The sequence below is a fragment of the Giraffa tippelskirchi genome, chromosome X, assembly GCF_054371585.1.
Source record: "Giraffa tippelskirchi isolate mGirTip1 chromosome X, T2T-mGirTip1v1.2.pri, whole genome shotgun sequence".
In the NCBI taxonomy this organism is placed as follows: Eukaryota; Metazoa; Chordata; class Mammalia; order Artiodactyla; family Giraffidae; genus Giraffa; species Giraffa tippelskirchi.
In genome coordinates this window covers 17,370,907-17,398,699 of record NC_137289.1, presented here as the reverse complement: position 1 = coordinate 17,398,699, position 27,793 = coordinate 17,370,907, and the positions used below count along the sequence as shown (strand labels likewise).

The window sequence follows — 27,793 nt, the reverse complement described above, 5'->3', positions numbered from 1 at the left end:
TTAGGATACTCTGTAATTAGCCCTAAAAAGCACTGCATGGTCTGGTTTCCCAGTGCCTCTCCTCATTTCCTACCACACTTCCTCTCTCTCACTCCAGACACACCTTCCTAGTCCTCGAGTGGACTCGATGTCCTCGATGGCAAGCACAATCCCATCCCAAGGCCTTTGCACATACTGTTACCCATGTCTGGGTCACTCTTACTTCACATCTTTGTAACCCTAGCTCTTTTTCATCTCCTAGGACTAAAGTGACTCTTCTTCAGAGAGGTCGTCATCTTTAACTATCTGATTGAATGTAGACATTCCTGACCCACCCCCCTCCCCATTTTCTAGCTCATCAGCCTTTTAATTTCTTTCAGAGCACAGTTCAGAGTTCGTAATTCTTCTCTTGTTGAGTGATTGCCTCTCTGTCTCTGGAATGTTAAGGCCAGAGACCTGGTGTGGGCATGTGTTCACTCTATCACTGTATCCCAACACTGCCACATAATCAGGGCTCAATGACCATCATTGTTGAGTAAATGAATGTTCCAGGATGCTTCTGGCTTTATGAATAAGTACATCTATTTTGTTGAGTGAGACATGGGCCTTGGATGCAAGATTTGAAGGGACAATCACATTACCTTTGTGAGGGTAATACCTCTGCCTCCTATTCCAAGAACTCTTGGCAAGCCACATACATGGTCTGGAGGAGAGGCCATGTTGGATAACTCTGTGACTGGACTGGTGAGACAAATGAGGCTCAAAGTTGGATACTTCTATATACGGAAGATCGTTTTCTCATTTGTTTTTACGTTTGTAGGGGGCAAATTTATTCATTGATGGTAGGAAATTTTTTTCTATATGTAGAGTTCCAGGTTAGTATACCATCTGTTTTAATTAGTTAAAATTTGCTGAAGTATAATCGATTTACAATATTATATTAGTTTCAGCTGTACAGCATAGTGACAGTATTTTTATGGATTATAATCCATTAAGAGTTATTACAAGATAATGACTAGAATTGCCTGTGCTAGAAAATATGTCCTTGTAGCTTATTTTGTACATAATAATGTGTAATTCTTAGTCCCCTACTCCTATATTATCCCTTATTTCCTATATCTTGTTTATTTCCTATATCTGCTTGTTTATTTCCTATATCTGTGAGTCTGTTTTGCATATACATTCATTTGTGTTACTTTTTAGAGCCCATGTATAAATGATATCATACTGTATCTCTCTCTGTCTGACTTATTTCACTAAGCATAATATTCTCTAGGTCCATCTGAGTTGCTGCAAGTGGCTGAATTTCATTCCTTTTATGGCTGCATAATATTCCATTGTGTCTATATGTGTGTATATATATATATATCTTTTTTAAAATATTAATACTTATATAAAATATTATTGTCAATAATATCAAAATATTAGTAATACCAACATTGTCAGGATAACTTTGCCTTATTAAGCTCTATCAGTGTTAAGGTTCAGTTTGGAAATAGTACCATAAGTACCACATCTTCTTTATCTGTTCATCTGTCAGTGGACACAGGTTCCTTCCATAGTTTGGCTGTGTGAATAGTGCTACTTTGATTACCGGGTACATGTATCTTTTCTAATCAGTGTTTCCATTTTTTCCAAATATATACCAGACGGTGGAATTGCTGGCTCATATGGTAACTCTATTTTTAGTTTTTTGAGGAGCTCCACACTGTTTTCCATAGTGACTGCACCAATTTGCAATCTCACAAACAGTATACAAGGGTTTATCTAGAGAATAGTTGGTTACTCACAAGACCAGAGGGAAGTACAGGCAGTGGATGGCAGTAGCCATCATCATGTGGATTGTTGTTTATATGATGGCCACAGTGATGTGGGTAATGGAGCTCCACAGTATCAAGCATGTATCTGCTGTATCTACTTAGACAGCCAAGGCTGGTCTACTAAACTTTTCAATGCTCTTGGATATTCTTTTGCAAAGATTTGGGTACTAAGAGCCAGAAGAGCCCTTTTATGAGTAATGACATTTCCTTTGTTGAGGCAGGCATGGTATAACCTTGGCAGAATGTTCACTTTCAGAATTGGCAGATTCTTTACAGGATTGGTACAGCCAACGACTCTAGGGAGCCCTTTCCCTCAAATCAGCTCTGGTTCCTCCCCCTCCTAGGACAGGAGGTATTGCCAGGTGGTTTAGCTGGGCTTTGAGCCTTATGCAGTATTATGAGTTGAATTGTATCCCTCCCACAATTCATATGTTGAAGCCTTAACCCTCAGCACCTGAGAATGTGACCATGTTTGAAAATAGGGTCATTACAAATGTAATTAGTACATTATTAAAAAGAGGAAGTCACACTGTAGTAGTATGGATCCCTAATCCAATATGACTGGTGGTCCTTATACAAAGAGGACATTTGGATACAGGCACACAAGAAGAAGACCATGTGAGGATAAAGGCAGAAATTAGGGTGATGTAGCAGAAGCCACAGAACACCCCATATTGCCAGTAAACCACCAGAAACTAGGAGAGAGGCCAAGAACAGATTTTTCCCTCTGGGGCCTCAGAAGGAAACGACCCTGCCTACACTTTGACCTCAGACTTCTAGCCTCCGGAACTGTGAGACAATACATTTCTGTTGTTTGTGATACTTTGCTTACAGCTCCCTGGCAACTTATTCCACTCAGACACTCCGTCAGAGTCTCTGGATCAGAACTCTTGCATAAAGTAGAGGAAAGCAGGTTACTTTATAGGGGAGAAACAGTGACCAGGTCATGCCCACAGTGCCTGGCCAGGGAGGAACCCCATTTGTCCACTCCACCTAAGATGATGCAGAGCAGCGCTTCTGAAATCTCAGTCCCCTAACCTTTGAAACACTTTAACATTTCAAGGAGAGTCTTTACCAAGAAAGTACAGGAAAGCAAGTATAGAATATATCTGATGATTACTAATCCTGTCTTCAGAAAATAAAGGGACTTTGCTGAAAAAAAATCATTCTGATTATCTACCTCTTAGGGTTCTAATACTTTTTTGTGTGTGGCCACATGGCATGTAGCATCTTGTTCCCCAACTTGGCAGGATCTAACCCGTGCCCCCTGCAGTGGAAGTGTGGATTCTCAACCACTGGACCACCAGGAAAGTCCCTCGAATTCTAAACTTTTTATTCACTGACTTTTACTTATTTTATTTTTTAAAATTTGTCTATCTATATATTTATCTATCTATCATCTATTCATTTTTGGCTGTGCTACTTGCAGGATCTTAGTTCCTCGACCAGGAATTAAACCTGGGTCACAGCAGTGACAGCACCAAGTCCTAACCACTGGTCTGCCAAGGAATTCCCTCACTGACTTTTACAATGAATGTATTTGTTACTTTTGGGGTCTGATAGGGAGAGCGAACTCTCTCCTGATATTTTGCCAAAGGTTTTCTAAGACAGAGTGCAGGGCACACAAGTTCAGTTTGTAGTTCAGAATTTGTCATCCTATGCCAGATGCTTCAACCACGTCGCTGATAACTTTTGCACAATGGACAGCCCTCCACCTACCCACTTGTTAGTCTCCAACTCAGTACCCTAATACAGGGCACAACCATTATATTCAGTAAAAAGCAATAAAGGACCTACTATGTGCCAACCGTTATGCTGGGCACTGGAAACTGGCAGTAAGGGCCAAGGCTCCAGTTATACTACTGCCTTGAAAATCAGATAATAAAAAGCAGGAGCCTTCTGGAGGAAACTGGCATTGTTTAATGCTCAGTGAATTCAATTCTGCTTAAAAATTGCTTAGACTTGGCATCATCAGGCAAACAGCTTTGGAATTTAGCAAAAAACAAAATTACATACTGAGTAACTATTGTGGCAAGAATATTATTTTCCCTCAGGCTCTGCCAGAGAAAGACCTGGGGCAGAATCTTGCTATATCAATCTGCTAGAGAGTTTTAAAATGGTAGCTGATAGATAAAGACATCCTGAGAAAAGAAAATTACAGATCAATATCCCATGTGAATTTTGATGCAAAAAATCTTTTTTTTAATTAATTAATTTATTTTACTTGGAGGCTAATTACTTTACAATATTGTAGTGATTTTTGCCATACATTGACATGGATCAGCCATGGGTGTACATGTGTTCCCCATCCTAAACCCCCCTCCCCATCTCCTTCCCCATCCCATCCATCAGGGTCATCCCAGTGCTCTGGCCCTAAGCACCCTGTCTCACATGCAAAAATTCTTAACAAAATACTAACAGACAAAATCCAGTAGCATATTAAGAGGATTATCTACCCTGACCAAGTGGAATTTATGTCAGGAATGCAAAGGTGGTTCAACATATAAAAATTAATGCATCAATACAATACACTGCATGAATAGATTGAAGGGAAAAAACACATGATCATATTAATTGATGTAGAAAAAGTATTTGCAAAATCCAACACCCTTTCATTATAAAAGCATTTAACACACTAGAAATAGGACATAACTTCCTCAACTTGTAAAGGCCATCTATGAAAACCCCATAGTGAACATCATATTTAATGGTGAAAAACTGAAAGCTTTTCCTCTAGATGAGGAACAAGACTAGAATATCCATTTTCACCACTTCTATTCAACATTATGCTGGAAGTTCTAGTCAAAGCAATTGGGCAAGAAAAAGAAATAAGACATCCAAACTGGAAAGAAAAAGTAAAACTATATTCACAGATAATATAATCTTACATAAAGAGCATCCTCAGGAATAAAAAAAAGGATATTTAAGTTAGCAAATAAATTCAGCAAAGTTGCAGGATACAATATCAACATACACAAATTACTGGTATTTCTATGCACCAGCAATGAGCATCTGAAATGAAATTAGGAAAACAATTTTGTTTACAATACTATCTAAAAGAATAAAATGCCTAGGAATAAATTTAACCAAGTAGGTGAAAGATTTCTACACTTAAACTACAAACATTGCTGAAATAAATTAAAGAAGACCTAAATAAATGGAAAAGCTCCCATGTTTATAGATTTAATATTAAGATAGCAATATAGTCCAAAGAGATCTCTAGATTCAATGCAAACCCTATCAAAATTCCAATGCTCTTTTTTACAAATATGGAATAACTGATCCCACAATTCATATGGAATTGCAAGGAACACTGACTAGGCAACACACCCTTGAAAAAGAACAAAATTAGAAGACTCATACCTCCTGATTTAAAAACTTACTACAAAGCTACAATGATCAAGACAATACATTATTGGCATAAGGATAGACATGTATTAATGGAACAGAATTAGAGTCCAGAAAGAAACCCATACACATCTGGTCAATTAATTACTTTTTCCTCATTGAATGGTCTCAAGGGTATCAATACCATTCAATGAGGAAAAGTAATCTTCAACAAAAAGTGAAGGGAAAACTGGATATATAAACATGTATACATAAAAATACATGTAAACACAGGTAAAAGAATGAAGTTCATACCAAATACAAAAATTAATATGGATGAAAGAGCTAAATATAAGAACTACCACTATAAAATCTTTATTAGAAAGCATAGAGGTAAATCATCATGACCTTGAAGTAGATTTTACAGTAGATTTTTAGAAATGACACCAAAAGTACAAGAACAAAAGAAAAATAGATAAATTATACTTCATCAAAATTAAAAACTTTAGTGCATCAAAAGACATTTTCAAGAAAGTTAAAAGACAGCCTACAGAGACTTCCCTGGCAGTTCAGTGGTTGCTGTGCTGTGCTCAGTTGCCCAGTTGTGCCTGACTCTTGGCAATCCCATGGACCGTAGCTCTCCAGGCTCCTCTATCCATGGAATTTTCCAGGCAAGAATACTGGAGTAAGTTGCCATGTCCTCCTCCAGGGTATCTTCCTAACCCAGGAATCGAACCTGCATCTCTTGCATCTCCTGCATTGGCAGGCAGATTCTTTACCTCTAGCACCACCTGGGAAGCCCCTGGTAGTTCTGTGGTTAGGACTCTGCAATTTTGTTGCAGGGGACATGAGTTCTAACCCTGGTTAGGGAACTAAGATCCTGCATGCCACATGGCATGGCCAAAAAAGAAAAGAAAAAGAAAAAAAGAGCCTACAGAAGGGGAAATATATGCAGGTCATATATTTCAACATATTTCATAAGGTCCTAGTACACAGAATACATTAAGAGTGCTTACAACTCAACAACAAGAAGACAACCCAGTTTAAAAAATGGGCAAAAGACTTGAATAGACTTTTTGCCAAAGAAGATATGTGAATAGCCAACAAACACATGAAAAGATGATCAGTATCATTAGTCGCTAGGGAAATGCAAATCAAACTCACAACGAGATGCCACACACATCCTGAAGGATGGCTATAATATTTTTTTAAACCCCAGAAACCAATGGTTGGCAAGGAGGTAAAGAAGTTGGAACCCTCATAGATTGCCAGTGGAAAACAGTTTGGCTGTTACTCAGTAAGTTAAACATAAAATTACTATATGACCCACTCCTAGGTATACACACAAAAGCAGTGAAAACATGTTCAAGCACAACAAATAGCATGAATGTTGATAGCAGCACTATTAATAATAGCCAAAAGGTAGAAACAACCCAAATATCCATTAATAGATTAATTAATATTTGAAATGTGGTATACCCATGCAACGGAATATTATTCGGCCATATAAAAGAATGAAGTACTGACACATGCTATGACATAGATGAACCTTTAAGACATTATGCTAAGTGAAATAAGCCAGACACAAAAAGCCACATTGTATGATTTCATTTGTATGAAATGTCTAGAATAAGCAAATCCACAGAGACAAAAAGCAGGTTAGTAGTTGCCAGGGGCCAAGCTGAGGAGAGTGACTGCTTAATTGGTACAGGGTTTCCTTTGGGAGTGATGAAAATGTTCTGGAAATAGATAATGGAGATGTTTGTACACCATTTGTATTAAATGTCACTGAATTGTACACTTTAAAATGAGTGAAATGGTGAATTTTATGTTATATGTGTTTTATCAATACAGTGGTGCCTGGCACTCCTGGTGGCTGTAACTTTGTCATTGAAATGAGGTTTATGATAGGGTTTTCCTAACATGGAGAACACATATGTCATAATGTTAAGTGAGGAAAGCAGGGAACCACATTTTTCACACAACATGGTCTCAGTCACATAGAAACAAGAAAAAACCATGTATGGAACAAAGCAAATATTGTAAAATGTTTACAGTGGTTGTCTCTGGGTGGTGGGACTCTGGCTGACATTGTTATCTTTTTACTTTCTAATACTTTCCATTTTTTTCTTTTAAAAAGCATGTACAGTATCACTTTTATAATGGAAAAAAAACACTTCTTTTCCTAAAGTGGGAGAAACAATAAATGTAATTCAAAATAAAAGGAAACAGAGGGTAGAGGCAAAGAGACACAGAGGAGCCAAATCAAGAGAGAACACGCTTCACGGGAGCAGTCATGCAATTTGAACTTGAAAATTGCCAGGGAACAGATGGCAGCATCCAAGCAGACATCTGCAGTGGATAGTTAATCATATGCAAAGACACAAGTGGCTTTGAAGCAGGCCCTGCAGAGGCCCGGCAGAGAACGCTGGTTGGCTCGCCAAACAGAAGGACAAAGCTCCTGTCCCACCTCATCACAGCCCAGCCTCCTTGGAGCCCTGATTGGGGCCTGGAGGCTGCAGAAAGGGCTCAGTGTGGATGTGCTTGCATGTGTGAGGGCGCAAAAGAGCTGGTGGGAGAAGAGACCTCTGATAATGACAATGGCAAACAGGGCAGCTGACATTTATATGGGGCTTTGCAGTTGATCAACTTTCTCACATATGTGACCGAAGCGTTAGTTATTGCCTGAACTTGTTACTTATTGCATCTACTTTCATAACATCCCTGCCAGGTAGGTCATTATTCCTCCTGTTTTACCATGGAGGAACAAGACATAGAGAAGTGATGTTAGTTTATTTAACATTCATATAGTGCTCACTATGTGCCAGATACTGTCTTAAAAGCTTTCATATGGGAGAGGGATAAATTAGGAATTTAGGATTAACATGTACACACTACTATACACACACTATTATATACAGCATAGATAACCATATAGCACAGGGAATTATATTCAATATCTTATAATAACCTATAATGGAAAAAAATCTGGAAAATAATATATGTGTGTGTGTGTGTGTGTGTGTGTGTGTGTGTGTGTGTATCTGAATCCCTTTGCTGTGCACCTGAGGCTAAACAACATTGTAAATCAGCTATACTTTAATAAAAAATTTTAAAATATTTAAATGCTTTTACCTGCATTCATTTCCCATGTTCATGTAGCTAGGGAAGGGTTAAAACTGGGGCTTAAATCTGGCCTTTATGAATTTCACTACACCACACTTCTGCTCAAAGTAGCCCAGATGGTAAAGATTCTGCCTGCAATGCAGGAGACCCGGCTTCAATCCCTGGGTAGGGAAGATCCCCTGGAAAAGGAAATGGCAACCCACTCCAGTATTGTTGCCTGGAGAAATCCATGGACAGAGGAGCCTGGCGGGCTACAGTCCATGGGGACGCAAAGAGTCAGACATGACTGAGCAACTAACATACACACACAAGCAGAAGTTACCTCTGCCTGCAGAACCTCAAGTATGGCCACAAGTGATTTCTATCTATCTATCATTTATCCACACATCCACCTTTTTTCTGATTAGGAATGTAATGCATTATTTATAAAGATGGCAAACATTATTGAAATAAATAACATAGAAAGTAAAAATCCCCCTAAACCCTCAAACCTAAAGATACTCATTCTTATCTGTTTGGTGTATATTCTTTCAGATTTTTTCTAGTGTTTGCCAGCACACATATTTTTCTCTTATTTTTGAAATGGGATCTGGCACACAGATAATACTTTCTGCCATTTATGTAACTCCCATTTCACATAATAGTAAACTTTGGAAATCTCTCCATGACTCTATACACCTACTTTGTTTTATGACTCCATTGTATACAGATGACAATTAACTTCTTGATAAACATAGAGATTTTCCTATTTTTTTCTCAATTACAAACAATGCTGCAATAAATATCTTTGTTCAGCTCAGTTCAGTTCAGTTCAGTTCAATTGCTCAGTCGTGTCTGACTCTTTGGGACCACATGGACTGCAGCACGCCAGGCCTCCCTGTCCATCACCAACTCCCGGAGCCTACTCAAACTCGTGTCCATCGAATCGGTGATGCCATCCAACCATCTCATCCTCTGTCATCCCCTTCTCCTCCCGCCTTCAATCTCTCCCAGCATCAGGGTCTTTTCAAATGAGTCAGTTCTTCCCATTAGGTGGCCAAAGTGTTGGAGTTTCAGCTTCAGCATCAGTCTTTCCAATGAATATTCAGGACTGATTTTCTTTGGGATGGACTAGTTGGATCTCCTTGCAGTCCAAGGGCCTCTCAAGAGTCTTCTCCAACACCACAGTTCAAGAGCATCAATTCTTTGGCATTCAGCTTTCTTTATGGTTCAACTCTCACATCCATACATGACTACTGGAAAAACCATAGCTTTGACTAGACAGAACTTTGTTGGCAAAGTAATGTCTCTGCTTTTTAATATGCTGTCTAGGTTGGTCATAGCTTTTCTTCTAAGGAGCAAGTGTCTTTTAATTTCATGGCTGCAGTCACCATCTGCAATTATTTTGGAACCCCCCAAAATAAAATCTGTCACTGTTTCCATTGTTTCCCCATCTCTTTTCCATGAAGTGATGGGACCAGATGCCATGATCTTAGTTTTCTCAGATCATGTTGAGTTTTAAGCCAACTTTTTCACTCTCTTCTTTCACTTTCATCAAGAGGCTCTTTAGTTCTTCTTCGCTTTCTGCCGTAAGGGTGGTGTCATCTGCATATCTGAGGTTATTGATATTTCTCCCGGCAATCTTGATTCCAGCTTGTGCTTCCTCAAGCCCAGCGTTTCTCATGATGTACTCTGCATATAAGTTGAATAAACAGGATGACAATATACAGCCTTGACATACTCCTTTCCTGATTTGGAACCAGTCTGTTGTTCCATGTCCAGTTCGAACTGTTGCTTCTTGACCTGCATACAGATTTCTCAAGAGGCAGGTCAGGTGGTCTGGTATTCCCATCTCTTGAAGAATTATCCACAGTTTGTTGTGATCCACACAGTCAAAGGCTTTGGCATAGTCAATAAAGCAGAAGTTTTTCTGGAACTCTCTTGCTTTTTTGATGATCCAGCAGATTTTGGCAATTTGATCTCTGGTTCCTCTGCCTTTTCTAAATCCAGCTTGAGCATCTGGAAGTTCACGGTTCACGTATTGCTGAAGCCTGTCTTGGAGAATTTTGAGCATTACTTTGCTAGCATGTGTGGTGAGTGCAATTGTAAGGTAGTTTGAGCATTCTTTGGCATTGCTTTTCTTAGGGATTAGAATGAAAACTGACCTTTTCCAGTCCTGTGGCCACGGCTGAGTTCTCCAGATTTGCTGGCATACTGAGTGCAGCACTTTCACAGCATCATCTTTTAGGATTTGAAATAGCTCAACTGGAATTCTGTCACCTCCACTAGCTTTGTTCATAGTGATGCTTCTTAAGGCCCGCTTGACTTCGCATTCCAGGATGTCTGGCTCTAGGTGAGTGATTACACCATCGTGATTATCTGGGTCGTGAAGATCTTTTTTGTACCATTCTTCTATGTATTCTTGCCACCTCTTCTTAATATCTTCTGCTTCTGTTAAGTCCATACCATTTCTGTCCTTTATTCTATCCTTCATAGATCCTGCCAAATTGCCTGCCCAAAGACTGGACCAATGCACATGTCCTTCACTAATGTCTGAGAACACACATCGTCTCACTTAATCCTCAGTCAATCTTGTAAGGCTGATAGGAGGCTTATTTGGTGGTGGCCCTGGGTTTTGCATTCATGCAACATTGTGGCCCTAAATTCCCATTTTACTGAAGCAAACATTGATGTATTGGGAGGTTGGGTTACTTGCTCAAAGTGATCTACCTGAAGAGCGTCAGAGCTGGGATTCCAACCCAGGTCGTCTGACTCCAGAGTCATTGGTAACCAGGTCCATGGCCATCTTGAGCCTCTTAAAGCTGCTGCAGCCCTCTTAGTGAGGAAATGGTAGGAGAGAATCAGGTTGCACTCTGGGCAGTGCCACTGCACCCCTCCTGAATGCAAACAGAAGCCCTGCAGCTCCAGTGTTGTCCATTCTTCAGGCCTCTGTCAGTGCCTCAGTGAGAAGCCATCTCTAGAGGCAGAATAAATCAGGTAATTTGGATCAGCAAAAGGCATTGGAGAAATAAATTGCTGTTGCAGTGTGAATATAATAAGGCAGTTAGGTAGATGGAAATGGTCATCTTTTGAGTGTGTGAGTGAGTATTATGTGCAGCAAATTTTAAGTCCAAGCTGCCTTTTCCTGGCCTCTCCCCACCACTAGCCACAAACTTCTAACTGCCCCCTCCCCCAAATTGTTCAGTTGGTGTGTGCTGTGGCTTCTGGGAGCACTAATCTAACTTTTCATACTATCCCAGGCTAAATATAATTAGGAAGAAGCTCTTCTGCCAAAATAAAGTTACATGTCAAATAGAGATTTTTTAAAAATATCTACTCTTTGGGCTTATGTGCACCAGTGTTGACTCATGATAGTCTTGTACAATCTGGATTTGACTCTATGGCTAAGGAAGATGTTAAAATTGATTTTTTTTGTTGTTACTGAAATTTCATTTGTTTTTCTTTTTGCTTCCCCCAAATGTGGACAGATGCACTCTCACTGAAAGGAAAAAGGCTGGATTTTTATGGCAAAGCCGACACATATGTAAGCCTGACCAACAATATTCCTGAACTAAGTCAATTCACAGTATGCCTTGACCTGCGATTTGTGAGTGTCAAATCGAGTGATTGGATGGCTTTCTCCTACATTACTAATAATACTTTTCTGGGCATAGAAGACATAGAACTTGGACTCTCGGGAGATCATCAGCAGCTAATTGTGTACAACTTTGGCAAGACCTTTCACATCCGTTACCACCTGATTCCATTTCAGTGGTACACAGTATGCTTGGTATGGAATGGTGTGAAAGACAGATTACAGCGCTTCCTGATTAAGAAAAGGATACTCGTAATTATGGATCAACCACAAAACCTAGCGCCTAATGGGACTCTGGTTCTAGGACATTTTCTCAAGAAAGGCAATGACCAGGTTCAAGGCGTGGTTCCTAGGTTCACCAACAGCTTGTGCTACTTCAACTCTGGGACCACATCCTGGGAAATGAAGAGTTTCTGTAGTGTCTGAGCAGAAATGTGGTTAGTTGGGAAAAAGATGTTTGGCTCGTCAACAAGATCATTCCAACTGTTGATGTGAAACTGCGCTGCTGTGAGTAACTGATGAATTGTCTTTCTTAGCAAGGGTAGTGATGGTACAGAACTCTTCTGTTCACTACTCTAAACAACCCACTCCTAGGCTCAGGTTCTGTCTTCCTCAGAGGGGCCTAAGGTTGCCACAGTTTTGTCATTTTTCTTTTAACTTAATGCAAATATTATTTTCTGTCTTGTATTTTGATATGATTTCAAGCTTACAGAAAAATCACAAGAATAGAATGAAAAATTTCTATATATTCTCTACCCAGCTTCACTGACTGTTCCAATTTCCTCATATGTTTTATCTTTCCCCCTTTCTCCCTTTCTTTCTTTATCTCTCTCCTTATTTTCCCCCACTCCATACACACACACACTCTCTCTCTCTCTCACACACACACATACACACACAAATTGTTTCTTAATAATTTGAGATTAAGTTGCAGATATAAGACTTCATTTCAACCTCTTAATATCTCAGTGTGTAATTCCCTGAGAATAAGGAAATTCTCTTACATAACCACAGTACTGTGGTCAAAATCAGGAAGTTTTACACTGATACAATACTAATATCTAATTCATAGTCCATATTCAAATTTGTCCAATTGTCCTAATAATTTCTCTTGTTTTACTTGGTCCAGGATCCAATTCAGATGATGCATTTGATTTAGTTATGAGTCTTTATAGATTCTATCTGGAACAGATCCTTTGTCTTTCCCTGCCTTTCATGATGCCAATTGGTCTCATTACTGCTGATGGTAACCTTGATCAATTGATTCTGATAATGACTGTTAGATTTCTCCACTGCAAAGTTACTATTTTTCTCCTTTGTAATTAAGTAATTTCCTGGGAGATATTTGGAAACTATGTCAATATCCTGTTCTTATTAAATTTTCACTCAGTAGTTTTATATCTATTGATGATTCATGCCTCAATCACTTATTATTATAATGACTACAAATTGATGATTTTTAGAACTCCATCATTTTTCCATATTTATTAGTTAGTATTCTATTGTGAGGAAGAGTGTCTTCTTCTTCCACATTTACTTATTTATTCCTCTGGTTGTTTATATGTTTATATCAGCATGAACTCATGGACTCTTAGTTTATTCAATGGGTTACAATCTGTTGCTATCATTTATTTTCATGCTCAGATTGGCCCAGATTTGGTCAGTGAGAGCCCTTCAATCCGGCTCTTGTGTCCTTTTGACACATTCCCATTATTTTCTGAGTACTGCCTTAGTTTCTAGCACAATACTAGTGTTACAGGCTCATCTTGTACTTTTCCCACTCAGCCCAAGACTCACCCATTTTACCAAAGAACCCCAGTCTCCAGAATAATAAAAATAACATGTAGTATTGGTAAACCAATTAATTTTTCTTTTGAAAGCAATGGTGATGTGGAAGAACCACTTGGAATGAAATTCTTGTAAGAAAATTGGGTTTTTGGAACTACACATGTATTTCTTTCCAGTTATAAGGAAGAAATTTAAGGTTGTTTTTCTCTGGATGACCCCACTTCTCAAATCCAATCTTCTCCATCATTGTTAGCAGCAGTCAAAGCGTGGGCGAAGTCATTGGTAACAGCATCCAGATAGAATTTTTTCTCATTTCCTGAAATGTTCATTTATTCTTAGAGGAATATTATTTACTGTTCTTAAGGATTTAGGAGGGGGTAGCAAGGGATTAGGGGCTATATCCATGCCTAATAGGGCTCTTACTGACTCTGGAGATAGATTTTCATCAATGGTCTGGATGCTGTTTGAGTTAATGGCAGAAGCACATTCCGGAAGCTTTCTGTATCTCTTTGAGCTCAGACTAATGCAAAGAAACAGGAGAGCTATTCCTTTGAGCTACTACATGAAGACATTTGGTTTTTCTCTGTTGTGAAGGCTTCAAAATGAAAGCGAAAAGTCCAGGCTGGCTCTGCGTACAAAAACTGAGCTAGGGACTAGTAGGTTAAGCCTGAACAGCTCACTCAAAGCAGTTTCAAGTAACTTTATCTTTGATGGAAGGAACCAGAAGTATGGCTCTATTAAATCCATATACTTAGCGGTGGTCTTTGAAAGCCTAATCTGGCCAGTGAATGGCAATGGTCTTTCCTACACTTTGCTGGTAAATGACTAAATCTAACTGAAGTGATAAAGTGTTAGATGGCCCTCATTCGTTTTGCTCTTTGTACACTTTTTAATGTACAATCTATCCTCTTGTTCTCATTAAGTCCTGGTGGACATAATATACAAATAATCCAATACAATGAACAAGCAAAAGAAAATACAACCTAAATAACAGTAAAAGGAGTAGAAAATGTTATTTTTATTATTCTGGTGTCTTCAAATGTTCTTTTCAAACCTTAGACCAGGGGTTTCTAACCTGAGGTGCAGAATGGCTTTGATGGGTGAGCAAAGCCCTTGAGATGGTATGCATCATGCTAAAAATGTAAGGTGAATTTTTCCCCCCAAGGACAGTCTGTAGTTTTCATCATATTCTAAAATAACATAATTGCTGCATTTTACTGAGTCCTTGCTGTGTGCCAGGCACTTTATGGATGAAGAAAGAGAGGCTCTGAGAGTTTAAATAAATTGCTGAAGGTCACTCATCACATAAGTAGCAGAGCAGGGATTTGAACAAAGATCTGTCCTGTTGCAAAGCTGTTCTTTTCGCCCTCCACAGCTTGCAGGACTATCGCAAAGGAGCCTGTGGCCCCCCAAAATGTTATGAGACACTGTCTTAGGAGCTTCCTTTGAAGCGAATCGCTGCTGCTGCTAACCTACCTGGTTATCAGCTAGGATCACTGCCTGCTCCCCACTGAAGGAACTGTAACACCACAGAATTTCTTCTACCTCCATGCTGCTGTCTGACATCTGGAAAAAAGAGGGCAATTATCTGAATAAATAGGAGTGGTTACTACATGTCTAGCTTCAGCTTTTGCCTAATAAATTGCTATTTATGTTCCATAGGAAGATTATGGCCTTTCAAAAATAAATTGTAATGAGCATATTGCTAGGTTATAATTTTCAATAAATCTATTTACTCATAAATTATATATGTATATATTTATATATTCATGAGAACAAAGCTTTGGGGGAACATTTGCTGAAAACCATGAACACTACCTGAGTTTAATAAACAAGTATTCATTGTAGTTGTAGATATCTCAGAAATAAACAAGGAGATGATTTTAATAAAGGTGTTTATTATTTAAAAAATAATAATCAAGGAAAAGGTGCTAATCATTAGTAATTTCGTTTTAGAGTAGTTTTAAAGCATCTCTTTATTTAAAAATAATATAAATGCAATACATATTGTTGTGAATAAAGTAAACTCAAATAATACAGAAGTACATGAAGTATACAGTAAAATCTACCCTGCATCCTCTCCACAGAGGTGTCATTTTTCTTTTAGAATTTTTTTCCTGTGGATTTAAAACGTGTGTGTGTGTCTGCAAGGGTGTAATGGGTGTGTATAGTTTAAAAAACAAAAATAATATACGCATATGTACACGTAGTTTAACAATTTGATTTATTTTAGCTTAATATGATAGACACATCAGATGTTTAGTAGTATATCCATCTCATTCGTTTTGGGGTTTCATATTAATATATCCATTGTATAGGTGTACTATAATTTATTTGACTAACTCACCGTCAATGGGCATTTAAATTGCTTCCAACTCTTTGCAGTTACAAATAATACTACAGTGAATTTTCTTGTACACACATCTTGGTATACATGGGCTTGTAATTTCATAAGACACATGATTAAAAGTACAATTTCAAGACAAAAAGATATAAGCTTTTATAGTTTAAATTGATTTACCATTTTTGCTAGTTATTTTATTAATTTAACTATTCACTAAAATTGATTCAGTTTTTAAATTAAAAGTAATGACATGCATGGCTAAAATTCAAACAATGCATAAAGATACAAAGTAAAAGTCTCCTTTCACTTCAATCCCTTAGCCCAAGTGCTTCTCCCTGAAAGTAATGATTAATTTTTTTATATATCCTTGCAGAAACAATTTAAAACTGTGTTTCAGTGTAAATATTCTTCATTTTTCTTTTTCACATTTGAGATCATGACCATAAGCATAGTCCTCTGTAGTTTTTTTTTTACATTTAATAGTATATTTTGGATATATTTCAATATCAGAAAATATAGGGCTTTCTGATTATATAGAATAGAGCTATGGTATAATTTATTCAATGACTCCCTTTGAAGGACTTCTAAGTTGTTTCTAGGCTTTAGATATGACAAAAGTCTAATGTATTTTTAAAAGGAGTGGATGGTGACAGGAATTTCTTGAAGTGACAATTAGGGACTGATCACAAGCTAAAATTCCTCTCTAGGTATGTTGAACATAATTTCCTAATCTCAGCTCAGACACATGATCCAACAAAGATATGTTCTGATTTGGGAATGTATGAAGGTGAAGAGTCTTCCTAAAGGTATGTAGATTAAATCACTCAGTTAATGCATTTGAGAAATCCCTTCTTGGAAAAGAATAAAGTAACATGAATTGAGTCAATTCTGCAAAATCTACCCTGTATCAAAGCATAAGGTCCTTGTGTGCATGAAGCTGTTGATTTGCTAAGATTTATTAATTAATCCATGGAATTCTCCAGCAATACTGGAGTGTGTAGCCATTTCCTTCTCCAGAGGATATTCCCGACCCGGGGATCGAACCAGGGTCTCCTGCATTGCAGGCAGATTCTTTACTGTTTGAGCCACCAGGGAAGCCCGTTAATTAATCTAATGCTTCAGCTGTTTTGAATTACTTTATGAGCCAACCATTCTTAAAATATGCAGAGATTGAGTATCTAGTTTATGTACTATCTAAGACATTTGTCTGGCCCACTATTAAGCCTTCTATCCAATTATCAGCTCTGATAGGATGCTCTGATGGACTCTTCTAGCTAAAAGGCGATTTGGTTTTGCCCCTGTACATCAATTCTCTGTGTGATACTCATTTTTCATCATGAAAGATAAGCAAGGGCTGTTTGAAGTTCGTTCAAACCTCCTTATTTGTATTCTCCTGCACAGAGTGACATTCGTCTATGGATTTACAGATGGAAACTTCTAGCCTATCTCTCCCTCTATTGCAGGTTTCATTTTTTGTGTCCTTGCCTGGAAACTAAATACAGACACCATTTTGAAAACAATTTTTTTTCCTCATCATCTTAAAGATGCTCATTTTGTATTTTTTCTACCCCATAGGCAGATATGTCTGTGACAGTTTCTGGTCACCATTATCTCTCACAAATCTAATAAACACACTCTGAATTACATTTCCAGAGGTCGTGATTGAAAGAAAAATCAGATGCAAAATGTGGTCTAGAAAAACTCAAAGATTTAATATAGGGTGATATACCCAAATCACAAGCAGAATTTGGTACCTTAGCAAATGTTCTACTTAATATTCTCTTGGCAGGTACATCCGCAACAAAATGCCTCATGAATATTCAGCTATTCCATACCTCTGTCCTCTAGCTCCAATGGTTACAATAATACAATTTGGTCTAAAGTGAAGGAGCAAATGGCAATTAAGTCCACAGGCCCCTATGAATTACTATGGATTATCACCACTTTAACATACAGAGACAGCAAAACTCATGCAGGTCATTTGCACAAGTGATCTCTTGTTCACAAACGGTGAATGAGACGAAACACGTTCGTAAGCTGGTCAAAGACGGAGGCCACTCTCCATGGCTTCTGTGGTCTCTCCAGTACAAATGGACATTCAGTTATTGTTCAACTGCCTGCAGGGTGTGGACTTTTGCATTTGCTTCTTTTAATGAATTTTCATTGAGATAACTGTAGGCTCACATGTAGCTGGAGATCCCTTGCACACTTTGCCCGGTTTCCCCCAATTGTAGCGTTTTGTTAAGCTATGGCATAACAACCAGGATATTGACCTGGACACAATCCACTGATCTTATTCAGATTTCTCTAGTTTTACTTGTACTCATTCGTGTGTGTGTGTGTGTGTGTGTGTGTGTGTGTGTGTGTGTGTATTAAGTTCTATGCAGTTCTATCACCTATGTAGGCTTGTGTGTCCATCGCCACAGTGAAAATACAGAATGGCTAATGGTTTCAACACTACAATGATCCATCATGTTGCCCTTTTATAAACACGCCCACCTTCCTCCCTTTCCCTGCATCTCTGCTTCTCGCATCCCTAAACTTTGACAACTACAAATAATCTGTCCTCTGTCTCTAAAATTTTGTCATTTCAAAAACATTAACAAATGGAATCATACAATATGTAACCTTTAAGGATTTGCTTTTTAAAAGTTTATCTATTTATTTATTTATATTTTTGGCTGTGCTGGGTCTTCATTGCTGTGCAGATTTTTCTTAGTTGTGGCAAGTGGGAGCTACTCTTTAGCTGCAGTGCATGGGCTTCTCGTCGTGGTGGCTTCTCTTGTTGCAGAGCACAGGCTCTCGAGTGTGTGGGCTTCAGCAGTTGCAGTACAAAGGCTCAGTAGTTGGCGGTTTGTGGGCTCTAAAGCATAGGCTCAATAGTTGTGGGACACGGGCTTAACTGCTCCACGGCATGTTGGATCTTCCCGGACCAGGGATTGAACCTGTGTCTCCTGCTTTGACAGGCAGATTCTTTACCACTGAACCACCTGAGAACTCCAGGATTGGCTTTTATTTACTTAGCATCATTCTCTGGAGAGTCATCCAGGTTGTTCTGTGTATCCATAGTTCATTTCTTTCCACTGCAAAGTAAGATTCCATGGTGTGGATATATCACTGTTTAGCCATTCATCTGTTAAAAGGCGTCTGGGATGATTCTAATTCCAAAAAAATCCTCTGCTATGAGTATTTGTGTGCAGGTTTCTGTGTGAGAATAGGTTTTTGTTTCTCTGGGATGAATGCCCGTAAGTGTAATAGTTGCACATTTAGTTTTATATAAAACTGTCAGATTGTTTGCTAAAGTGGTAATACCATATTCTATTCTGCCAGCAGTATATGAGTGGTCCAGTTTCTCTGCATTCTTATCAGCATTGAGTATCGTCACTGTTTTTCAATTTTAGCCATTCTGGTAAGTGTGTAGTGATGTCACATTGTGGTTTTAATTTGCATTTCCCTGATGCTTAAGAATGTTGAACATCTTTTCCTGTGATTATTTGCCATCTATATAACCTCTTCAATGAACTATTCATGTCTTTTGCCTATTTTCTCTTTATTTAAAAAATTGAAGTATAGTTAATTTACAATGTTGTGTTACTTTCAAGTGTACAGCAAAGTGATTCAGTTATACACATATATATTCTTCTTCAGATTCTTTTCCATATAGGTTATTACAAGATATTGAATATAGTTTCCTGTGCTATACAAGTCCTTATTGTTTAGCTATTTTATATGTAGTAGTGTGTATATGTTAATCCCAAACTCCTAATTTATTCACCATTTTTAAATTGGATATATTTACTGTTGAGTTTTGAGAATTCTTTATAGATTCTAGTCCTTTGTTGGATATATATTTTGCAAATCTTTTCTACTAATCTGCAGATTACTCTTTCATCCTTTTCACATGGGCTTCCACAGAGCAAAAGCTTTTAGTTTAGTTGAAGTATCAGTTCAGTTGCTCAGTCGTGTCCAACTCTTTGTGACCCCATGAATTGCAGCACGCCAGGCCTCTCTGTCCATCACCAACTCCCGGAGTCTACCCAAACCCATGTTCATCGAGTCGGTGATGCCATCCAACCATCTCATCCTCTGTCGTCGCCTTCTCCTCCCGCCCCCAATCCTACCCAGCATTAGGGTCTTTTCCAATGAGTCAACCCTTCGCATGAGGTGGCCAAAGTATTGGAGTTTCAGCTTCAACATCAGACCTTCCAATGAACACCCAGGATTGATCTCTTTTAGGATGGATTGATTGGATCTCCTTGCAGTCCAAGGGACTCTCAAGAGTCTTCTCCAACATCACAGCTCAAAAGCGTCAATTCTTTGGCGTTCAGCTTTCTTCACCGTCCAACTCTCACATCCATACATGACCGCTGGAAAAACCATAGCCTTGACTAGACAGACTTTTGTTGGCAAAGTAATGTCTCTGCTTTTAAATATGCTATCTAGGTTGGCCATAACCTTCCTTCCAAGGAGTAAGTGTCTCTTAATTTCATGGCTGCAGTCACCATCAGCAGTGATTCTGGAGCCCCCCAAAATAGTCTGACACTGTTTCCACTGTTTCCCCATCTATTTCCCATGGAGTGATGGGACCAGATGCCATGATCTTAGTTTTCTGAACGTTGAGCTTTAAGCCAACTTTTTCACTCTCCTCCTTCGCCTTCATCAAGAGGCTCTTTAGTTCTTCTTCACTCTCTGCCATAAGGGTGGTGTCATCCGCATATCTGAGGTTATTGATATTTCTCCCGGCAATCTTGATTCCAGCTTGTGTTTCTTCCAGCCCAGCATTTCTCATGATGTACTCTGCATAGAAGTTAAATAAGCAGGGTGACAATATACAGCCTTAACGTACTCCTTTTCCTATTTGGAACCAGTCTGTTGTTCCATGTCCAGTTCTAACTGTTGCTTCCTGACCTGCATACAGGTTTCTCAAGAGACAGGTCAGATGGTCTGGTATTCCCATCTCTTTCAGAATTTCCACAGATTATTGTGATCCACACAGTCAAAGGCTTTGGCATAGTCAATAAAGCAGAAATAGATGTTTTTCTGGAACTCTCTTGCTTTTTCGATGATCCAGCGGATATTGGCAATTTGATCTCTGGTTCCTCTGCCTTTTCTAAAACCAGCTTGAACATCTGGAAGTTCACGGTTCACGTATTGCTGAAGCCTGGCTTGGAGAATTTTGAGCATTACTTTACTAGCATGTGAGATGAGTGCAATTGTGCAGTAGTTTGAGTATTCTTTGGCATTGCCTTTCTTTGGGATTGGAACGAAAACTGACCTTTTCCAGTCCTGTGGCCACTGCTGAGTTTTCCAAATTTGCTGGCATATTGAGTGCAGCACTTTCACAGCATCATCTTTCAGGATTTGAAATAGCTCAACTGGAATTCCATCACCTCCACTAGCTTTGTTCATAGTGATGCTTTTCAAGGCCCACTTGACTTCACATTCCAGGATGTCTGGCTCTAGGTGAGTGATCACACCATCGTGATTATCTGGGTCGTGAAGATCTTTTTTGTACAGTTCTTCTGTGTATTCTTGCCATCTCTTCTTAATATCTTCTGCTTCTGTTAGGTCCATACCATTTCTGTCCTTTATCGAGCCTATCTTTGCATGAAATGTTCCTTTGGTATCTCTAATTTTCTTGAAGAGATCTCTAGTCTTTCCCAATCTGTTGTTGAAGTATAATTTATTATTATTCTTTTTGTGGATCATGCTTTTGGTGTCAAGTCTAAGAACTCTTTACTTTGTGTTAATTTCAAATCCTCCAACCTTACTGAACTCACTTTTAAGTTTCAGAAGGTTTTTTTTTTTAGCTTCCTTGAGATTTTCTGCATGGACAATCACTTAATCTGCAATGCCTACTATTTCTTTTCCTTTTTTCTTGGAGTGCCTCTAACTTTCCATACTATTTATGTTGAATAAGAGTGGTGAGAGTTGACATCCTTGCCTATTTCCCAGTGTTAGTGGGAAGACATTCAGCCTTTCACCATTATGGTTGATGTTAGCTGTAGGTTTCTTGGTGATCTTCATCAAGTTAATAGAAGCACCCTCCATTCCGAACTTGCCAAGATACTTTTTCATGAATGAATGTGGGATTTTGTCAAATGATTTTTCTGCATCAATTGAACAGGTTTGCTAGCCCATTCTAATTAATTGCTAGACTTAGGGTTTGAAAAGATCTTTAATTCCCATGAATCTTGGTTAAAAAGCTACTGATGTGATTAGATCGACTCTATTTCAGATATGAGTGATTATTCAAGGAATATTGCTTCAGTTCAGTTCATTTCAGTTGCTCAGTTGCGTTCGATTCTTTGTGACCCCATGGACTGCAGCATGCCAGACTTCTTGTCCATCACCAACTCCCGGAGCCTACTCAAACTCAGGTCCATTGCATCGGTGATGTCATCCAACCATCTCATCCTCAGTCGTCCCCTTCTCCTCCTGCCTTCAATGTTTCCTAGCATTAGGGTCTTTTCCAGTGAGTCAGTTCTTCGCATCAGGTGGCCAAAGTATTGGAATTTCAGCTTCAGCATCAGTCCTTCCAATGAACATTCAGGACTGATTTCCTTTAGGATGGACTGGTTGGATCTCCTTACAGTCCAAGGGACTCTCAAAAGTCTTCTCCAACACCACAATTCAAAAGCATCAATTCTTCAGCACTCAGCTTTCTTCATGGTCCAACTCTCACATCCATACATGACTACTGGAAAAACCATAGCCTTGACTAGACGGACTTTGTTGGCAAAGTAATGTCTCTGCTTTTTAATATGCTGTCTAGGTTGATCATAGTTTTTTTCCCAAGGAGCAGGAGTCTTTTAATTTCATGGCTGTAGTCAACATCTGCAGTGATTTTGGAGCCCAAGAAAATAAAGTCTGTCACTGTTTCCATTGTTTTCTCATCTATTTGCTATGAAGTGATGGGACAAGAGGCCATGATCTTCGTTTTTTGAATGTTGAGTTTTAAGCCAGTTTTTTCACTCTCTCTTTCACCTTCATCAAGAGGCTCTTCAGTTCCTCTTCACTTTCTGCCATAAGAGTGGTGTCATCTGCATATCTGAGGTTATTGGTATTTCTCCCAGCAATCTTGATTCCAGCTTGTGTTTCATTCAGCCTGGCATTTCACATGATGTACTCTGCATGTAAGTTAAACAAACAGGGTGACAATACACAGCCTTGATGTGCTCCTTTCCCAATTTGGAACCAGTCCATTGTTCCATGTCTGGTTCTAACTGTTGCTTCTTGATCTGCATACAGATTTCTCAGGAGACAGGTAAGGTGGTCCGGTATTTCCACCTCTTTAAGAATGTTCCACAGTTTATTGTGATCCACACAGCCAAATGCTTTGGCATAGTCAATAAAGCAGAAGTAGATGTTTTTCAAGATGTTTGTTTAAACATAAACAACAGCATTGTTTCAGGGTATGGTTATAATTTGGGATTCCTAATGGGTTTCAATGCCAAGGCTTGCAAGGTGTCTTCATGTTTTGGTTTAGCACTGTGATGATCTCTTCTAAAGTTTGTATCTGGCTGTTCTGGGTGATTGCTTTCTGTTGAGCAGTTCAGCATCTGCACAACCTGGCTTTTATTATTTAAGTTTACCAATCCTTGATTCTTTTAGGTAGAGTCCCTTCTTTCTCCAGGGTTTGCTGTTTTCTGTGTAAATTGAGGGCATGCACTTATAGGTACCGGATAACTGAAGCACCAGCGCACACTGTCTTATTTCTTCTCTACATATTTCACCTGTGGAAATCTCATCTTCTCAATACTGCACCTCTTTGGGCTTAATCTCTAAGTGAGGGGATTGAATACAATCTCCAAGGCAGTTCTAAAATTCTGTGATTTAATTATGGAAGACTTGAGTCTTTATTAAAAACATTTCATCTGATTCAGTGGGATTTGTTTGCTGAAATATACAAATCTAGGTTTTAAGTTAAAATGTGTGCATGTGTGTGTGTTCAGTTGCTCAGACTCTTTGCTACCCCACGGACTGCAGCCCATCAGGCTCCTCTGTCCATGGGATTTCCCAGACAAGAATACTGGAGTGAATTGTCATTCCCTTCTCCAGGGGATCTTCCTGACCCAGGGATTGAGCCCCTATCTCCTACATCTCCTGCATTGGCAGGTGGATTCTTTACCACTGGGAAGCCCCTAAGTTAAAATGAAAGTTGCATTATTTCCTAAGCGATATCTGGTACATAAAACGCCACCTGCTTGGCAATTTTGTTCAACTCATTTGTTTTTCTTTTTCTCAATCTTTTGCTTCTTTTTGAGGTGCTTACAAGAAGTGTTAATAACAACTAACATCTTATAGCTCAGCCCTCTCTAGATAAAAATACCATGCCTAATTCGCATCCTCTGTGTTCTAAAAGAGTTTCCCATTACTTGTTAAGGGTTTCTGTAACAGTGCTGTTTGAATGCTGCATCAAAGAACATAACTTAGGCTTTTGTGATATTTAGTGTTTTACTGTTTTCCTAAAAGTGAATGCAGCTCAACCATTAATCATTTGTTAAGGAATGGGAATTGTGAACTCTTCTCTCAATAATTAATGCATTCATAGGGAGTGATTCAGGCCCTGGGATGCCACACTCCTCCAATGTGATATAAGTGACACTTTAACAGGTTTGCTAAGCCAATTGGCTGTGATAAAGCCATCTGTAAAAATGAGAGCCAAGATCCTGACAATTCTTTTACTTGCAGTTATGGTCAAATCTGAAGGCAGAAAGCTTGAAATAAATATTGTGCTGTTATAGTCTGATAGGATGTGAATCTCTGATAATTGAAACAGTGTTGTAAAATTACGTAAAAAAGTACTTCTTATACTATTTTGTTTTCTTTTTACAAATGTGTGAACTTTTCAACTGGTCTATTCAGTTAGTTGCAGGTTTCTGATTGTCACTCACTCTATTTGCTGATGACCACAGAATCTCAAAGAACATCCCACACACATCTCAGAATTCCTGTAATGCAAATTAAAAGCAATTTTAATGCCTGAGACAGTGAAATAAGTTAGTAGATTGTGTACCACCATAGTTATTCCTACATCATAGATGTTGTGCTTCCCAGGTAGATTCAAAATGATAATTTCCCAATGGTAAAGATGCATGATTTCATTTTGGGTGATTTGAACTGCAGAAAAATTATGACTCAGTCTTGAATTTTACTATGTGCCATTTTCACTTAGATTTTCCACCATCATTCCAAATTCCCCTTATCCAAGCCTGAAGTGGGTGTTTTCCTTCCGAGTGTGGCTGCTCTCCTAATTTTCCTATTTCTGTGAATATCACCACTGTTCTTCAATTAGTTCAAAAGCAGAAGTTAAGTTCTCTGAGACTTGTCTATCTTCATTTCTTAAACCTCTTTGCTAACATATCCCATCAATTCTTCCTTTTCAATAGCTGTAGGATTAGGATTTCCCACACTACTCTCATCTCATCAAACCTTCATCATTTCCACTTGTCCAGTTAGTTAGCAAATATATATTGGACATCTACCATGTGCTGGGCCCTGTATTAGGCATTTGGGATGCAATGGTGAGTGAGCAAAGAAAGATGAGGTCCCTATCCATACAGTGTAGTGAGAAAGACAGATATTAATAAGCACACATGCACATATGTAAAACTGCATCTGTGACAAGTACTGTGAAGAAGAGGTATGAGGGATGTCATAAGAAGGTTGTCATAAGAGCCTAGAATAGATTGGTTTGACCCAGTCATGGAGGCAAAAGAAGGTAGGCTTCCTTGAAGAAGTGATGCATGAGTGAGATCTGGAGGATGAATAGATGTTAATCAAATGAAGAAGGGTGGGAAGATCATTCTAAGTAGAAGTAGCAGCATTTGCAATGCTTTTGTGATGGGAAAATAATACCAAGTATTAGAGGATTAAAATGAGGCTGATGGGCTAAAGCCCAGAAAACAAGGGAGAAATTTAGTACAAACTGAGAATAAACAGGTAGGTAGGGACCAAACCATGCATAGTTTATTTAAGCTCTGTTAAAATTTTTTTAAAATACTTTATTTATGTATTTATTCGGCTGCCTTGGGTTTTAGTTGTGGCACGTGGGATCTTCACTGCAGCATCTGGGATCTTTCGTTGTGGTGTGTGGACTTGGTAATTGCAGTTCACGGGCTTAGTTGCCTTGCCGCATGTGGGATTTTAGTTCCCCGACCAGGGATCAAACCCCCATCCCCTGCATTGCGAGGTAGATTCTTAACCACTAGACCACCAAGGAAGTCCTGAAAATTTTTTCTTTTTTAATCCTATGAATAACACAAGGCCACTAAAGGGAGCTAAGTATGTGAAGGGGTGTGTGTGTGTGATACATGATCAAATTTGCATGTCAAAAAGATCATTCTGATCATATTATGGAACAGATTGGAGGAGCACCAAGAATGAAAGCAGAATGTAGCTGGGAAGCTACTGTCATAGTCTAGGTGAGAGACTGATGGTGGCTTGGGCACAGTGATAAGTAATAGTGATGGAGAAAAAGATGGAATCGAGAGATGTTTAGCAGGTAAGATCCATAGGACAAGATTATGAGTTGGCTATAGCAGATGAAAGAAAATGAAGGATACAGAGGGAGAGAGTTTTGACTTGCACAGTGGAATGTATGATGATGCCATTCACTGAGGGAATACTGAAAGAGCACCCAGTTTGGAGAGAGTTCATACTGGGGCATACTGAGTTGAGGTATTAATGAGATATATATGCAAGAGATGATGTCAAGTGAGCAATTGGTTATATAAGTGTGGAGTTTGGAATAGAGACCTGATCTAGAAATATAACTTTGAGATTCATCTGTGTATTGGTGTAAGTTGGAATCTAAGGTGTGAAAAAACCATAGAGTGAGAAGAAAAGAGGTGCTGGGACCGATCCTTAGGGAACCCTGATATTTAATGGCCAGGTGAAATAAAGTATGTCTGCAAAGGTGATAGCCAGGAGTGGCCAGAGAAGTAGGAGAAAAACCAAGAGTGCGTTATGTCTCGGAAGTCAATAAAAGAGTATTTTAAGAGGGAGGGAGTGGTCAACGTTATCAAAAGCTGTTGAAAGTTCAAGTAAGATGAGGACTGACAAAGTATTCATAGTATTTGTCTACATGGATGGTGGCCTTAGTGAGTGTTGTTCAGTTGAATGATGATGGCAGAAGCCAGCTTACTGTGGGTGAAAGAATGGGTCAGGGGAGCATGGAGATACCCAATATAGATAAAGTTTTTAAAGATGTTTATTATCAGTTTTATTTTATTTTATGGCTGCACTGCATGGCATGCAGGATCTTAGTTCCTCAGTGTCAATGAAGTTGCTCAGTCATGTCCAACTCTTTGCGATCCCATGGACTGTAGCCTACCAGGCTCCTCCATCCATAGAATTTTCCAGGCAAGACTACTGGAGTGGGTTGCCATTGCCTTCTCCAGGGGATCTTCCCGACCCGAGGATCGAACCCAGGTCTCCCGCATTGTAGGCAGATGCTTTACCATCTGAGCTCAACCAGGGATCAAACTTGAGCCCTCTACAGTGGAAGCATGGAGTCTTTACCACTGGACAGCCAGGCATGTCCGATTAAAAACTTTCTTTTAAAAAAGTTTGGGTGTGATGGGGAGAAAAGTGAGAGCACAGTACCTGTAGAAGGATATAGGGGTTTTGTTTTCTACCGCAAGAGAGTGGAATGTGTTTAAAATCAGGAGGGGAAGTCTCCTTAGAGAAAGAAGGGAGGACTGCTGGTGTCAACTTTCTGAGATGGTAGCACAGCTAAGTTTCTGTCTGAAGACTTCTATTGTTTTTTTTTTTTTTTATGAAGTAAGAGGCAAGTTTACTTGATAAACATGTGAGGGTAAAGTCTGAGAA

At 38.9% G+C, this 27,793-nt stretch overlaps 1 protein-coding gene across 1 annotated transcript in view; it reads left to right on the top strand.

Moving 5' to 3' along the window:
- Positions 1-27,793, top strand: part of ADGRG4 (adhesion G protein-coupled receptor G4) — a 145,433-nt gene that overhangs the window by 38,018 nt on the left and 79,622 nt on the right. Inside the window, 2 exon segments of the mRNA XM_081564014.1 lie at positions 11,720-12,202; positions 12,205-12,333. Of these exon segments, the coding sequence (XP_081420140.1) occupies positions 11,720-12,202; positions 12,205-12,333 (612 nt within the window).